The sequence below is a fragment of the Bombyx mandarina genome, chromosome 28 (assembly GCF_030267445.1).
Source record: "Bombyx mandarina strain Sakado chromosome 28, ASM3026744v2".
NCBI lineage: Eukaryota > Metazoa > Arthropoda > Insecta > Lepidoptera > Bombycidae > Bombyx > Bombyx mandarina.
The window spans coordinates 2,964,534-2,979,871 of record NC_143233.1 but is presented as its reverse complement, the minus strand read 5'-3'; the positions used below and the strand labels follow the sequence as shown (position 1 = coordinate 2,979,871).

Genomic DNA, 15,338 nt, shown 5'->3' with positions numbered 1-15,338 from the left:
TGCTAGGGTTCGTGTTAGCAATGTCGTCAGGTTTGAACCCCGTGAACTCACCTACTAGTTAAGGTTACGCTGAAATAGCCTCTCAAGGCTATCAGCTTAGGCAGGGGAAAAAAGTCGGCTCACTCCGACAATATAAACTTTAGCACCAACTATTTTGTAGGATCCTTTAAGAACGCATTGTTTTTTTTACTAAGCTAACTCGCTAAAACTAAAACTCGTTTTAAGAACTCCTTTAATAATTAAGTTTATATTATAGGTAACCGCCAAAGTTTCAAACAAGGTTACATTTATTTGCACCCCCACCTACTTTTTTCTTTTTCTTTCGCCTACCAACCCAAGAATAGAATTATTGCAGATGCTTACAATATTATGTCAGCGTCAAATTATATGTTACGTAGTGACGCGCCCAGGTGCGAGTTGACATGATCACTCGTTAATGAACTAGGAACGAAAAAGAAATCGACTACGCGGCGCGGAAGTCCCTTAATGGATCCGCGAGATAATGAGGCAAAGACAAAGGATTCGTAATGATCCGGGCAAAGGTTGATGGTGACGTTAATTTCGAATTATTCAATGTCCTTTAAATAAGGTCCTTTAAACGAACTGCTTTTGGAACGAACCTTTGTTGATTTTCTACGAATTACGAAGTTATGTATTTGATTCAGTTATAAACACTAAAGTATATGTTAGCAATGTTGTGATTCGAAATTCGGATACGATATTCAATAAAGGCAAAAAATTACTTACAAATTACTTACAATTAATAACAAAAAAAAGTGTGTGTGTCCGCTCCGACGCACGACTGGAGTTTACTGGATATAAAAAATTAAACGAAACAATACGAGAAATAGTTCTATATTACGACAACACGATACACTACAGATTATTAACAAATTAACGAGACACAAAACAAACGACTAACAAATATATGAAAATACAATAATGAGAGAAACGCGCGATCAGTACGAGGCTTTGTGGCGGACTGCCGGCGCAGCAGCCCGGCGTCACCTGCGATAACGCGGCCGCGCGTTGGCTCCTGATTGGCGCGCGCACGCATCACGCAATCAGGAGCCAATCAGGCGCATAACGCATTTCGTGTGACATGCTAGTACGATTTTGATTGGCGCGCGCACGCATCACGCAATCAGGAGCCAATCAGGCGCATAACGCATTTCGTGTGACATGCTAGTACGATTTTGATTGGCGCGCGCACGCATCACGCAATCAGGAGCCAATCAGGCGCATAACGCATTTCGTGTGACATGCTAGTACGATTTTGGTCCCCATAATTTTCATACCCCGGGCCTATATATGTAAATCGATTCTAAAGGAGTAAACTCCAAATAAACTCCAAAAAAAGTGTGTGTGTCCGCTCCGACGCACGACTGGAGTTTACTGGATATAAAAAATTAAACGAAACAATACGAGAAATAGTTCTATATTACGACAACACGATACACTACAGATTATTAACAAATTAACGAGACACAAAACAAACGACTAACAAATATATGAAAATACAATAATGAGAGAAACGCGCGATCAGTACGAGGCTTTGTGGCGGACTGCCGGCGCAGCAGCCCGGCGTCACCTGCGATAACGCGGCCGCGCGTTGGCTCCTGATTGGCGCGCGCACGCATCACGCAATCAGGAGCCAATCAGGCGCATAACGCATTTCGTGTGACATGCTAGTACGATTTTGATTGGCGCGCGCACGCATCACGCAATCAGGAGCCAATCAGGCGCATAACGCATTTCGTGTGACATGCTAGTACGATTTTGATTGGCGCGCGCACGCATCACGCAATCAGGAGCCAATCAGGCGCATAACGCATTTCGTGTGACATGCTAGTACGATTTTGGTCCCCATAATTTTCATACCCCGGGCCTATATATGTAAATCGATTCTAAAGGAGTAAACTCCAAAAATACAAAAAAAAAGGTTGCGTGTACTTATGTACGCGCGTAAGAAGTTATACTTTATTTTTATTAAATTTATTTCTTTTTTTTTATATTTAATAATTAATAATAAATATTTAACGTTAATAATTTAATAATATTTAGTATGAATTATATTAAATAATAATTTTGTCATTAATATTACTAAAAAATGAATGCTAAATAACATTTTTTTACGAGTGTACATGCGCGAAAGTTCACCTGCGGCTATATTCAGACTCGCCAAGTTACGTCGGTCGTATTGTAATGAGCGATTTAGTGGGCAACTTCATTCTGTTAAATTTGTGTCACGGTGCGCGCGCATCGTAAAATTTCACTCTCATCAATTTTTCATAACGCGCCTATTGAAATCTATTCATGTTAACATGTATTTATTTACGGCCGTTTTCAATAACCTATCTATCCCTAGTTTCGGTTACTAAAGATAGACAAATCTATATTTTTGTCCTTACTTACGTTCCAATAACCTATCGACGGGCAGCAGTTCCTGTCGGATTTATCTATCCATCGTCGGGAGGACGGATAACCTGCTAAAGATAGAACGCTCATACAAATCGTGCTTACTTCCGTTTCAATATGAGTTTTAAGTAACTCTCCGGTAGGCGGCGCTATCTCTAGTATGGGCATTCGCTTATCTGTCAAAATCGGCCGGTTACATGTTTATCTTTCGAAAGTAAATCGCTATAATTTAATAATTGTTTCTCTTCATATTGGCATATTGTAGCAGTGATGATAGTGATATGGAATTATTTCAAATGATAATGGATTGTGATGCAGATAGTGATAGTGAGGCCGATATCATATGGTTAGGAAAATAAAGATCGTCTGAATTACATGGCGAAGATCAATAATTACGAATTTGACTATAGATTTCTGAGCAAAGGTGTTGTGAATGAATTGATTAATTTAATGAGACCATATTTGAGTGTAACGTCAAAAAGGTAAGATAAATTTTAACCATAAAAGTACTCGTTATTACAACTTATATTTGTTTATAGCAATAGCAAAATTATACCTAATTTTTGTTGTGTTACAAAATCACACTCAACAGGAATTCTATAATACTGCTGGATTCCCATGGTGCCCTAAATGACATTCATATACTAATACAATAACCTGGTAGGCTATTTACCTTCATTCTTATTACACACTAATACCTCTACATTTTATATTTGTGTTACAGATTCAAATATAGGAGAGGAATTTAGAAATAGAAAAAGAGTATTTTGAATGTGTAATTTGTGTGCAATGCATCATTGATGTTTCAAAATGTTGTTGCTTGATAGACCCAGGCCGGTCTACTCATGATACAACTATAATTAACCATTCCGATTGAAAAGGTATTTCTTATTTATATTACCTTATTTATATTATTATTATTATATATTATTATTATATTTTTATTTATTTATATTATATATTTAGGTGTTTATATGAATTTAATATGACACTATTATAATAAATTATCTACATATCAAGAGAACATTGATAACAAGGTGGACTTGGAAATTGCTATTTGCTTGCCGATAGAGGCTATCCCCACAACCCTATCTTTTAACGTGATTAATTAACCCACATACTCAATCGGAACGATTTAAAATGAATCACATATTAAAACAAGAAATACTATAGAGAGGTAATCTTTTTTTTTAGTTAAGAGCTTGTTATACTGTATTGTAAAATAATTTAAGCGAATAATGTATAATTTTCAGATGCATTGGTGTTTGTAAAAGAAGACTCCCTGTATATCATTGAAAAGTAGATTAAAACTAGAAAATATGCAAGCTGTTATTATAGCTGCCATGCTGCATAATATCGTCAGAAGTATGAATTTAGAAGAATTAGAATCAGAAATTTCAGTCGCAGATACATTACAGGAAAATAATATAATTGTTCATAAAAAAATTTCAAAACTTACATCTGAAATACAACTATGTACTTATAAATAATTGCTTCCAAAGATAATTTATAAAATAAACTCCAAAGATAATTTGACTATTTTTTATTTTCCAAAATGATAATTACATGGTAGTTAGTACATGCAAGATATTTAATTTAGAATTTGTACATATACTTAAAAAACTATCTAACATAAAATTATTATTGCCTACTTAATTTATGAAATTTAATATTCCTTTTAAGTAATTTTTAATTTTTTATATTATCTAAATCTAACTTAACTTTTGCTACCCTTTTCTTTATTTTCCAAGTCAAGTCTCTTTTTTGCTATTAGATATTCTGCTAATGCATTGTCCCTATGCTAGCCTTGCATTTCTTTTCTTCCATCTTGTTTCCGCTTGGCTGTAAAAGTGTTAAAAATATTATATGTGACCTACAACAATGTGCATGCTTTATCCAAAATTTCATCTGCAATCCTTACCACCTCCAGCCTGTAACAAAGAGCATAACTATTTAAAATACTACGGCAACCTGAAGAAAAAATCATGTTTATCAATGTGTTATTAGAGACAAACAATCAACTAATTATACTAACCTTACTAAGGTTGTTTCTTATGTTGCCGTAGCGTTCTTTAAGTTTTCCCATTTTAGTCGAAGCTGCGATGGAGTTCGTGGGAAACGACGAATCGACGAATTAAAATCATTTACAAGGGTTTGCCAAGCCTGCTCCTTCAATTTATTGTTTGTGGCATTTGTTGCCTTATTATTGAAATGTTTTTTCGCCGCCACAAGTTCTGCTAGAATCATCGTCTCATATTTTGTCATGGGTGCTGCCTTTCTTGACTGAAAAAGATATATTTTCTAAACTTGAACTCAAAGTTTTCAAAGTAAAATTATTATTATCAATGTAGTTCATAGATACTTACAGAATTCATTTTATTTCACTGTAGCTCTTTAATTACACACTTAGAATTATAAACGAAAGTTTTAAAGCGTTTTGGAGGTAAGTCATCATCTAATATAGTAGGTAAACAATAGAAAAACAAACAAAAGAAACTGATCACTGCTTATTGGCAAACGGACTGTCAAAACGTTTCGTTTCATAATTTCGACTAGGATAAAAATAGCAATACGTCCAATTTAAAAAAATCTACATATGTTTTTATTACTTTTTGTTATAAACAAATGTGTTTATGATAGTCTACAATATGCTGGTTAAATTATAGTTATAATTTAGAATAAAATAAAATAAGTCTTGATCCTGATGTTGTTTCATATTTGTAGTAGAACGAAACGTATCAAGAGGCTCGGATAAATCGGAGGGAAGAAGCTATCTACTGTTGGTTAAAGAGAGATAGCACTTATCCGTGATTGTGAAACGCAAACTAAGGATAGATACGCTCTTGCTGATATTCGGAGATAGCTATCTATCCGAAAACTCAGATACGTTATTGAAAACGGCCGTTAGACGGGTGCTGACCAAGTTTACGGTCCACAGACATCAACAACGTCTCAGTTTTATAGAATAATGTCAGTCCTACCCTTCAACTGGAACACACTATTGTTTCGCAACTGTAAGACGCAGGGCCATCGTACCTATCCATGCGGGCTCAGGAATTAAATTTAAATTTTAAAAATTAAATTTTTATTTTTATTCTCCTTTTCCACGATATAAAAAAATATTTACAATAAAATACATAAACAGATATAGTACAGTAGTATATAAACTTAACGGTAACTTATAGATAAAGACCTAATAAAGTAATTTCATCATAGACAATTTCACTTTTGTCTACGCTCGGCTTTGGTGAGTCTGTTATTGCATCAATCACCATTTAATATTTGCGGCCGATAGCTCGGGATTCACGTAATTCACATCGGATTTGCACAGATAAAACACCGTTTATGACCGCTCCGTGGATTATATTGTCAATATTATTACTCGCTAGTAATACCGTAAAGCTGCTTCATAAAATATATTGGAAATTGCACTCGATAGGTAGGATGTCAGATAAATTTGTTTTCGTTTTTTGGGACCTTCCTTATTTCGTCGATATGTGCTAACTGTGGCTTGCCATAGATTATATTACAATACATTTTATTAATGACAGCACTCAGGCAATAAAAAGTAAAAAGAAAATTGACAGCACATTAAGGCTTTTTGGCGGGAATGTGAGAGGGGAAATTGTGTGAATTGTTTTATTAACCGAGTAATAATACCGGCTCATTGAATGTTAAGCATATCTGGAAGAAGGGGAAAAAATTCTAAGGTCTTAGTTTTTACAGTACAACGGCTGCCCTACCCTGCAAACCGAAATGTATGTGGCGGTATTAACGCTGCAGATGTCTATGGGCTCCGGTAACCGCTTAACACCAGGTAGGCCGTGAGCTCGTCCACCCATCTAAGAAATAAAAAAAACCCTCATGACTGCATTAAAACAAGTCCATACCAAATGTTATTTATTATTTAGCTTCGACAGCAAAAGACGAACCAAATTATTTAGAAGCAACCAAATTATTTTGATTTTGCTTTATGATCGCCGCAGAAATGGAAAGATCTCATATCGTTATCTTTTTTTATTGTCTCTGAAAGTAGACGAACTGATAGTGAGCGATCACTGTAGTTCATCGTCGTCAGCAATACCAGGAGTGTAAAACCAATTCGCTGTCTATAGCAACACTTTTCAGTACTTCCAATACTTTTGTGATGGTTATCAATTTCTGGCATCACACAAGATACAATCAGTTATTATCGATATTATAATAATCGAGTAACGAGCAAAGCCCGTGAATCGATTCAGAACAGCTGAACGGTCTCACGATCTCTCACGATCTTATCACACAATATTACAGATATAATGTAATGAAATGTTCTTTTGGGTAATAACATGGCGCTTAGATGTTTGCTTACGATGATAATAGCGATGTTTTGTTCGCTACTGGTTTTTTATTCGGTGACCCTATAATGTTTAGTTACGAAATATTTTCCGGCAAAAACCGTATCTATCATAGAAAAGAATCTGAATCCCACTAACTAGGTGCTCAAAGAAAGCTTGCATATAAGTTCGAGTGAACATAATTTAGACAGTCAGTCTATCAGGCAATCACACCGGTTCTATAGAAGATATTTCCTTTGTAATTTCCCTAAAATTCTACCTGCATAGATCTCAAATTAAATACTGCCTTTCACAGGGAAAAACGTGAACCAAAATTCATTAAACGGCCGTCTGGTGTAGTGGTAAGTGACATGGTCACTACACAAGGGGGTCGCGGGTTCGAATCCCGCCAAGGGAAGATATTTGTATGATAAATATAAATGTCTTTTCCATGGTTATGGATGTATATTAAATATGTGTATGTGTAAAATAAAAATCTTACATTTATTTCCGTTATCTGGTACCTGTAACACAAGTTCTTTACGAATTTATCACGGGACCAGTTAACGTGGCGTGATTGTTAGTAAATATTTATTATTATTATGGGTTATGGATATATATATTTTTCTCAGCTAATGCTGGTAAGTGTGAACCTAGCACGGGCTTACGCCAAGTGAGTTGGTTAATTGTGTAGTGTTGTAGGGGTTTGAGTAGTGGATGTAAGGAATCGTCGCACTATGGAACAGGTGTCGATTATTACAGATTTTTGTAAAGCGATGTATGAATATTTATTAAGATCAAGTTCTGAGAGCGATGTGTGTAATGATTTTGGAATGAGTCCGGTTGATGAAATTATTATGGGTATAATTTTAACGGTGTGTTGATGCCACATTTGTCGTATTTCATCTGCTAGTGGTATATATTTTTGTATTTTCTCAGTGTATTTTTTCCTTATATTTTCAGAATTAGGTATTGCAATATCTATTAAGTATGTAATTTTTCTATCTTTTAGTGTTAGTGTAATATCCGGTCTATTATTTGTCGTGGTTTTGTCGTAATGATGTCTCGGTCCCAGTACAGTTTTACTGACTCATTGTTGAGTACACTTGTAGGTTTATATTTGTAGTATGGTTCTGTTTCATCTAATAGGTTATATTTAAGTGCTAACTGTGAGTGGATTTGTTTTGCAACGTTATTATGTCTTTAATTAAATTTTATCTTTATTATTATTATTATTATCATACGAAGACTGTAACTATACTTGAGACCCTATAACTTATATCTCAAGGTGGGTGGCGCATTTACGTTGTGGATATCTATGTGATCCAGTAACCACTTAATACCAGGTGGGCTGTGAGCTCGTCCAACCATCTAAGCAATAAAAAAGAAAGGTTTCCTCTTTCTTCTATATCCTTTCTTCAGGCTTCGATCTTCAATCGCCGGATCGTTATCATTGGGGCTTAGAAGTGTGGAGAAATTGAACCCACTTCTGTGAGCTACGTTTATTATGTACGACATAGACGCCAAGCTTTGCCCAAGTACAGTTGATATGAAAGTAATTTTGATATTTCCATTTTTTTTCCTACCTATGTTGATAGCCTTGAGAGGCTATTTCAGCTTTTCTTTGACGTTCAAGTGAGCTCACGGGGCTCAAACTGGGTGTGTTGCTAGCGCTGGTCCTAGCAAGAGCAGTGCTTCACAGAAACTACCACTGGATCGGAAACGCGACCCACTGAGAGATATTGCCAAGAATATACTTTAAGCAATAAAAAAAAAGTAAAATATGAGGCACATTCAATTCAAATTCATAGGCAATTATGAGGCACTGTTGATTTGATTCCAATCACAAGTAATGTTTCATATTCAATAAAAAATAAATACATCATTTTCACACTCTCATCTAACCACCAACAATTAAAATCATAATCTTTGTATTCAATAGAATCTCGAAAGAAGCATATCAATAAATATTATGACAGCGAAATTACCGAACATCTTAGAATAATGACACGGTGCGTTGCGGATGCGTCTTTTGTTAAAAAGAACATTAAATTAAACGGTCAATGAAAATCGATAAACTTAATGATATAATGAATAGTTTTCGGATAGTTCCTTGGAATCGTGTTGCGGTTACGCACCCCACTAGTCTAACCTGTCATTTAAACGTCAATTTTGACAGGCTACTTAGGTGAGCTGCAATTATTTTTAACACTGTTCAGGCACTGGGTTTTGGGTCGAAAACGTAATGGATTTTTTTCTTAGCGATTGTTCGGTAGCAATTATCGGTGCAGATGACTTCGTTCGTGTCCGGATATAATTATGAAAATATTAAAAACTAATGCGTGAACAATTTCTTTAGCGTCGATACTGGTATAGCCTTTATTTCTATGTACTTCTTAGGCACTTAGCAGATCGATATTTGGTCGTTCCAGAATTTTTATCTACTTCATTACATTTTCAAAGTAAAGTTCAGACCGCGTGTACAGTACATATAGGTCTCCAATTGGAAATTCGTGAGTCAGTCGGTTCGAAATTTCATGTAGGTAATTTAATTTATTTCAAATAAAAGTCGCTAAGCGTGGTAAATGTTTCTTTAAAGATACACAAAATCGAAATTTGATTTTTCTTTTATTCCTTAGATAGGTGGACGACCTCACAGCCCACCTGGTGTTAAGTGATTACTGGGGCCCATAGACATCTACAACGTGAATGCGCCACCCATCTTGAGATATAAGTTCAAAGGTCTCAGTATATTTACTGCAGCTGCCCCGCCCTTTAACCTGAAACGCATTACTGCTTCACGGCACAAATAGGCAGGGTGGTGGCACCTACCCGTGCGGACTCACAAGAGGTCCTACCCCCAATAAAAAACATTGTCTTGACCTTAACGAGACCTTACTATAAATTTAGTATTTAACTTTATAATAATTTTTGGTCGTAGGACCTCTACATTCAAAGAACAGTCAAAAAGCAGATACATTTGTACAATAGGCGGTCTAATCGCTAAAAGCGATCTCTTTCAGACAACCGTTTAATTTACAGAAATTCTGGAAAATATAAAAACTTACTACTGTACTTTGCTGTGCTTTACTACTGTACTAGTTGTCATACCTTTAATATTATTAATACCATTTTTTATTTTACTTTCAGCAAGTGGCAACTCCGACTGTGGTCAAGAAGATACTCCGATTAAAACAAGAGAATCCAGGAATGTTTGCGTGGGAGATCAGAGAACGACTCCTCAGCGCTAGAGTGTGCGAACCACATTCCATACCGTCAGTATCTTCAGTGAACCGAATCCTTAGGAACAGCGGGCTGGCTTGGAACGACGATGAAGGCAGAGGACACGGTAATCTTTTCCTACCTTAGTAAAGCAAATATTTACAAGCTATACAATCCAATTTGATTGAATAGTTCACTTTTTTTTTCATTGCTTAGATGGGTGGACGAGCTCACAGCCCACCTGGTGTTAAGTGGTTACTGGAGCCCATAGACATCTACGACGTAAATGCGCCACCCACTTTGAGATAGGTTTATTTATGATAAGTTTTAAGGTCTCAAGTATAGTTACAACGGCTGCCCCACCCTTCAAACCGAAACGCATTACTGCTTAACGACAGAAATAGGCAGGCTGGTGGTACCTACCCGCGCGAACTCACAAGAGGTCCTACCACCAGTAATTACGCAAATTATAATGTTTCGGGTTTGTTTTTTATTACACGATGTTATTCCTTCACCGTGGAAGTCAATCGTGAACATTTGTTAAGTACGTATTTCATTACAAAAATTGGTACCCGCCCGGGATTCGAACATCGGTGCATCGCTCAACACGAATGCACCGGACGTCTTATCCTTTAGGCCACGACGACTTCGAACATAAAATGAACATAAAATAACATTTTTTGAGATCACCAAAATGTGCACATGAAAGTAATGATGATAGTTATTTTTTTAGTGCTTTTGTAGGCAGACGAGCATACGGTCCGCCTGGTGGTAAGTCGTCACCGTTTGATATTCGCTCATGGACGTTAGCAATACTAGGGTCACAGGAAATACATTGCCAACCATTGAGTACTCTCCGCAAGCTTCGTTTGAAGAAGGACATGTCACAGCGCTCGGGAAACACCGCGGAAGGGAGTTCATTCCAAAGTCTGGTGGTACGTGGCAGAGAATATTACGTTCACGATTGCCCTCCTTAGTTTTCAAATTGGACCCTTGTGGGGCGTGGGCCCCACGTTGGGAAACACTGGTTTAAAAGCACTTCAGCGTTTTTACCCTGTACTGATTTTGTTTATATTCATTACAGAACCCTATGCACCGCCGGAACAGCCGCCAAACGTGCTAGACTACATGACCCCAACGCTTCTACCGCAACAGAATCCCCCCTACCTGATCCACCCCGCAGTACGTGTACCTCTACAGTCAACAGAACCCAGGATTTACGACAGACGACTCGCCACATCCTGGTTCCTGGCTAACCAAGTCCAGACCCAGGGACTGCTGAAGCCTTACCCGATATCGCCCTGGCAACGTCTGGTCTCACCGTACAACAGCAAAGAATTCCCACCATATGCTTTGGCACTTCACAATGACCTGCTCAAAATGAATTCGGATGCTAAATCAGAAGACTCCGAGCATATATCGATTGACGCCAGCGATGATAGCACAGATAAGCCCGAACAAGAAGAGATCGAACCGAAAACGGTCGACGAAAGGGAGAAAAAGAAGAATCCATATTCAATAGAAGAGCTATTGAAGAAGCCGAGCAAAATGAACGTGAAGCCTTGTTTTCGTTTCCTGCCTCACTCGAGCAGCAGCGTTGCTGATATGCAGGAAAAGGACAGCAATAGAAGTTCGCCAGCAAGCTTTTGCTCAATGCAAAGCGGCGTATCGAATGATTTCACGGAACCAATCAGTTCGGAAATAAAAGCGGGAAATTAATGAGAAATAGACCTTCCCCAATACCTTCCACAGAATGCGGTCCTCCGCCTTCCGCATCCAACGACTTCCCGCCGTGCGCACTAAGTCGTCAGTCCACCTGGTTGGAGGATGCCCCACGCTCCTGGTACCCATCCGTGGCCTCCATTCGAGGACTTTCCTCCCCCACCTGGCGTCGTTGGTTCGACAGACGTGACCGGCTCATTGCCACTTTAGCCTGCTGACTTTGAGAGCTATGACCAGCAGTGGGCAGATAAAGGCTGATGATGATGATGAGAAATATGGTCGAATCCAACACAGATATAATATGAAGAATATTTTCGAAAGTTGAACAATTATCATTTTTGTCTGCTATAATTAATTCTCTTTCCTGCAGTAGGTACTTAAGGTTTCTTCTGTATTCTTTTGTGCGTTTTAGTCATTCCAGTGATTAAATAAGTTAAGTCAGTTAAGACTATAGTGATTTTATTTGTAGACGACTCGTTTTTTTTTTAAATTGTAAATACAGAATGAACATTCTCCAATGTATGGTTTTAGAATAAAAACATTCATTTCTCTATTCAAAACACCACCATTCCAACAATTATATCTTATTAGACATCTTATTAAATTATAATTTGCGTAATTACTGGACGTCTTGTGATTCCACGCGGGTAGGTAGGTACCACCACTCTGCCTATTTCAGCCGTGAAGCAGTAATGCGTTTTGGTTAGAAGGGTGGGGCATCGTTGTAACTATACTGACACTTTAGAACTTATATCTCAGGGTGGGTGGCGCATTTACGTTGTAGATGTTTATGGGCTCGAGTAACCACTTAACACCAGGTGGGCTGTGAGCTCGTCCATCCATTTAAGCAATAAATAAAAAAGGTAGAATAGATTTCTACCTAAGTTCTATTTCCTGTGGTATTGTGAACGAAAAATGAATCATGTCCGTGTAAGTTTTTAATTAAGCATTACCATTCTTCCTTTATTTTAGTGAGTAACATAAAACTCTGCCATATGTAAATTATGTTATTGAGATTTTAGAATAAAATTCAATTTAGGATCTAATAAAATTAATTTAGTAACTAGCCTTAGATAATTTATTTGTAAAAAAAAATATTATTTTGTGTATTTTATAGATTGATAATAACTAACTTAAATAGGATTCCATTAATATACTTATGTAATATTAATTTAGAGGAAAACATATATGTAAGCTTATGTTTAAAGTAATTCTGTGATAGTGTATATACATAATGTAAGTTTAATACATTGGAACGTATGTTTGTGTCATCTTAGCATGAGTTCACACTGTAGAATATTGCATTTTATCGTCAACACTTAGAACATGTAGAACTAGTCTTATTGTGTGTTCTTCGATTTTCGTGAGACGTAGACGTAATTAAAACTGTTTTACGGTTTAATTTTATGTTTTTATTATCATTATATTATACTAGCTGTACCCGTCCGCTTCGCTGGGCATTTAAAATTAACATTATTATTTCTCACCCCCACAAAGATTCTCATCATTAACGCCCCCGCAACTGGTGTAGGGAGTCCAACACTTGTATAAATATTAGCCTATCCATTAAGTACATGTATTTTCTACATGGATACCAAGTTTCAAGTCAATCGGATGCATGGTTCAGTAGTTATAACGGAACATCCGTAAAAACCACTGTAGATTTATATATTAGTATAGATTACTCCCGACGTTACCTTAGAGAACCAATACTTTACAGTTTCCGTGGACACGGGCGACGGTATAAATTGTGTTACGCACTGGGGTTCAGGATAAATAAAATTCTATCCAATTACAAGTTAACACTTCATTCAATTCAACACTTTAAACACATTAAAATTCTCAAATCGCTTCTTCCGCTTCGCTTCAGGTGATCCATTCGCTGTTTCTAATTGACTGCGTGCCATCTCTGCAACGCTTTTAGAGTCGAGACGAAATCCCTAGAATCGTCGAGAATATTCCACAAAAGTCTAGTATTGTGTGTTTCCGCTATCTGCCAATAGATTTCGTTGTACTTCTCGAACGTTCTAGATGCTACAACATACTTCGATATTCGTTCGATTATTCGGCGATAGATGGCGTTACTCTTACCGGCGTAAAAATAGTTTTGATTATGACCAGTGTTATAGTTTTTAAAAAAGCTTTTCCCATTACTTCAATGATTAGACGATAAAGATATTAATGTAAGCGAAAAACGTTCCAAGATTCGCGCTAAATGAGGGACGTTGTGTGTAACTTGACTTGTTAAGGGATGTAGATTGAAATGTAACTGAATCACCATTAAAAGAATGTCTTTAGCAAAGCTTCAGTCATGAGCTTGGAGTCTCAATTGTATATGACGGGTATCCCATCGAATCGGGAGGAAATACTTCGTTTTCGTTAAGAATAGACCTTTTTTGGCCTACCTATTCTAGTAACCTCCAGGGGTTATGCTATATTTTCCGGGCGAGTAGGTGAGCTCACGGGGCTCAAACCTGACGACGTTGTTAACACTAACCCTAGCAAGAGCAGTGCTTCGCAGAATCTACCATCGGATCGGTAACGCGACCCACTGAGAAGATCCGGCGAGAAACTCAGTGGGCTGTGTCTGAGGGTTAATTTACTCTCAAGCCCTGCGTTTTATTGCGGTCCTAGTGATACACGGACGGATTTTTTTTAATACTAGAAGAAATATAAAATAGATATAGTAACATTGAGTGAAAAGCAGTTCTTATAGTAAAGAGATTATTATGTGCGGCACAAGCCCTGAAAATATTAGTGGTGATTTTAGAGAAGCTTCACATCAATAAAACTCTTCTACAATAAAAGAAAAACATGCAAAACGTTTGTATATAAACTGTATATAGTCGTAATAGTGTAATAGTTCCGTAAATTGTGTATATAAATATATTAATAAGAAGTAAAAATAGCATGTTCAATTGTTTATTCAAATAAATTAAATAAACAAATTACAGGAGATCTCTTTCATTTCACATTCCTCTCTTTATGAAATCGATAATTAAGTTTTTTTTTTATATAACGGTGCTCAACCAGAGAGAACTTACTAGTGCAGTGCATCGTTGATTCTACCACCGGATCGGAATGGCGACCCACTGAGAAGATCCGGCGAGAAACTCCGTGGGTTTCTATGGGTTAGGTTAGGTTGGCGCGTCGAACTATTTTTTTTGTGTGATTGAAGTATTACTGGTGGCCCGGCGGCCTTTCCAGTTTCACTAGGACAGCTGGGCGAGCAAAGGCTCAGCCAGGAGGAATGGGATTTGCTAACAGCTGCTCGAACGCCTCCGAAGAAAACCTAACTCAAGAGTAGCTGCTTCGCGAATGAATCTATTACCAGATCGGAATCGTGACCCGCTGAGAAGATCTGGCGAGAAACTCAGCGGGCTGATGCATGGGTTAGGTAGTTGAACTCTTGTGACATGATGAGAACGGTGACCGGTGCTAAGAGGGCCTAAAAGCATTGAGAGTGGATCGATAGGATCCGATAGGACGTGTACGATCATTACAAGATTTATAAGCTATCATATAAAAATAAATATTTTCCAATGAAGATGTTCGACGACGGAGTTGATGCTTAGTTTTCACTGTCGCTCATGGGCATCAGCAGCGTCAGAGACACAGCCTATCGTTGAACACAGAAGTTAGTATAACGAGCTGTCTAAT

General features: G+C 37.3%; 1 protein-coding gene and 2 long non-coding RNA genes across 4 annotated transcripts in view; 2 read left to right on the top strand and 1 right to left on the bottom strand.

The window, feature by feature from the left end:
• Window positions 1–14,631, top strand: part of Poxn (paired box pox-neuro) — a 107,493-nt gene extending 92,862 nt beyond the window's left edge. The window contains exons 4-5 of the mRNA XM_028174868.2: window positions 9,885–10,083; window positions 11,041–14,631. Coding sequence (XP_028030669.2) covers window positions 9,885–10,083; window positions 11,041–11,675 — 834 coding nt within the window. The 3' untranslated portion in view covers window positions 11,676–14,631. The remainder of the gene's footprint in view (window positions 1–9,884; window positions 10,084–11,040) is intronic.
• Window positions 2,461–3,949, top strand: LOC149499687 (uncharacterized). The gene is made up of 3 exons (XR_016325530.1): window positions 2,461–2,900; window positions 3,143–3,299; window positions 3,672–3,949. It is a non-coding gene; the product is annotated as an uncharacterized LOC149499687 (long non-coding RNA).
• On the bottom strand, window positions 3,947–5,322 carry LOC149499686 (uncharacterized). 2 transcript variants are annotated; one of them, XR_016325529.1, is made up of 3 exons: window positions 4,785–5,322; window positions 4,454–4,701; window positions 3,947–4,349 (listed from the first exon to the last, which is right to left on the bottom strand). It is a non-coding gene; the product is annotated as an uncharacterized LOC149499686 (long non-coding RNA). The 2 variants fall into 2 exon arrangements; XR_016325528.1 differs by having other exon boundaries at window positions 4,454–5,322.
• Window positions 14,632–15,338: the final 707 nt, after the last annotated feature.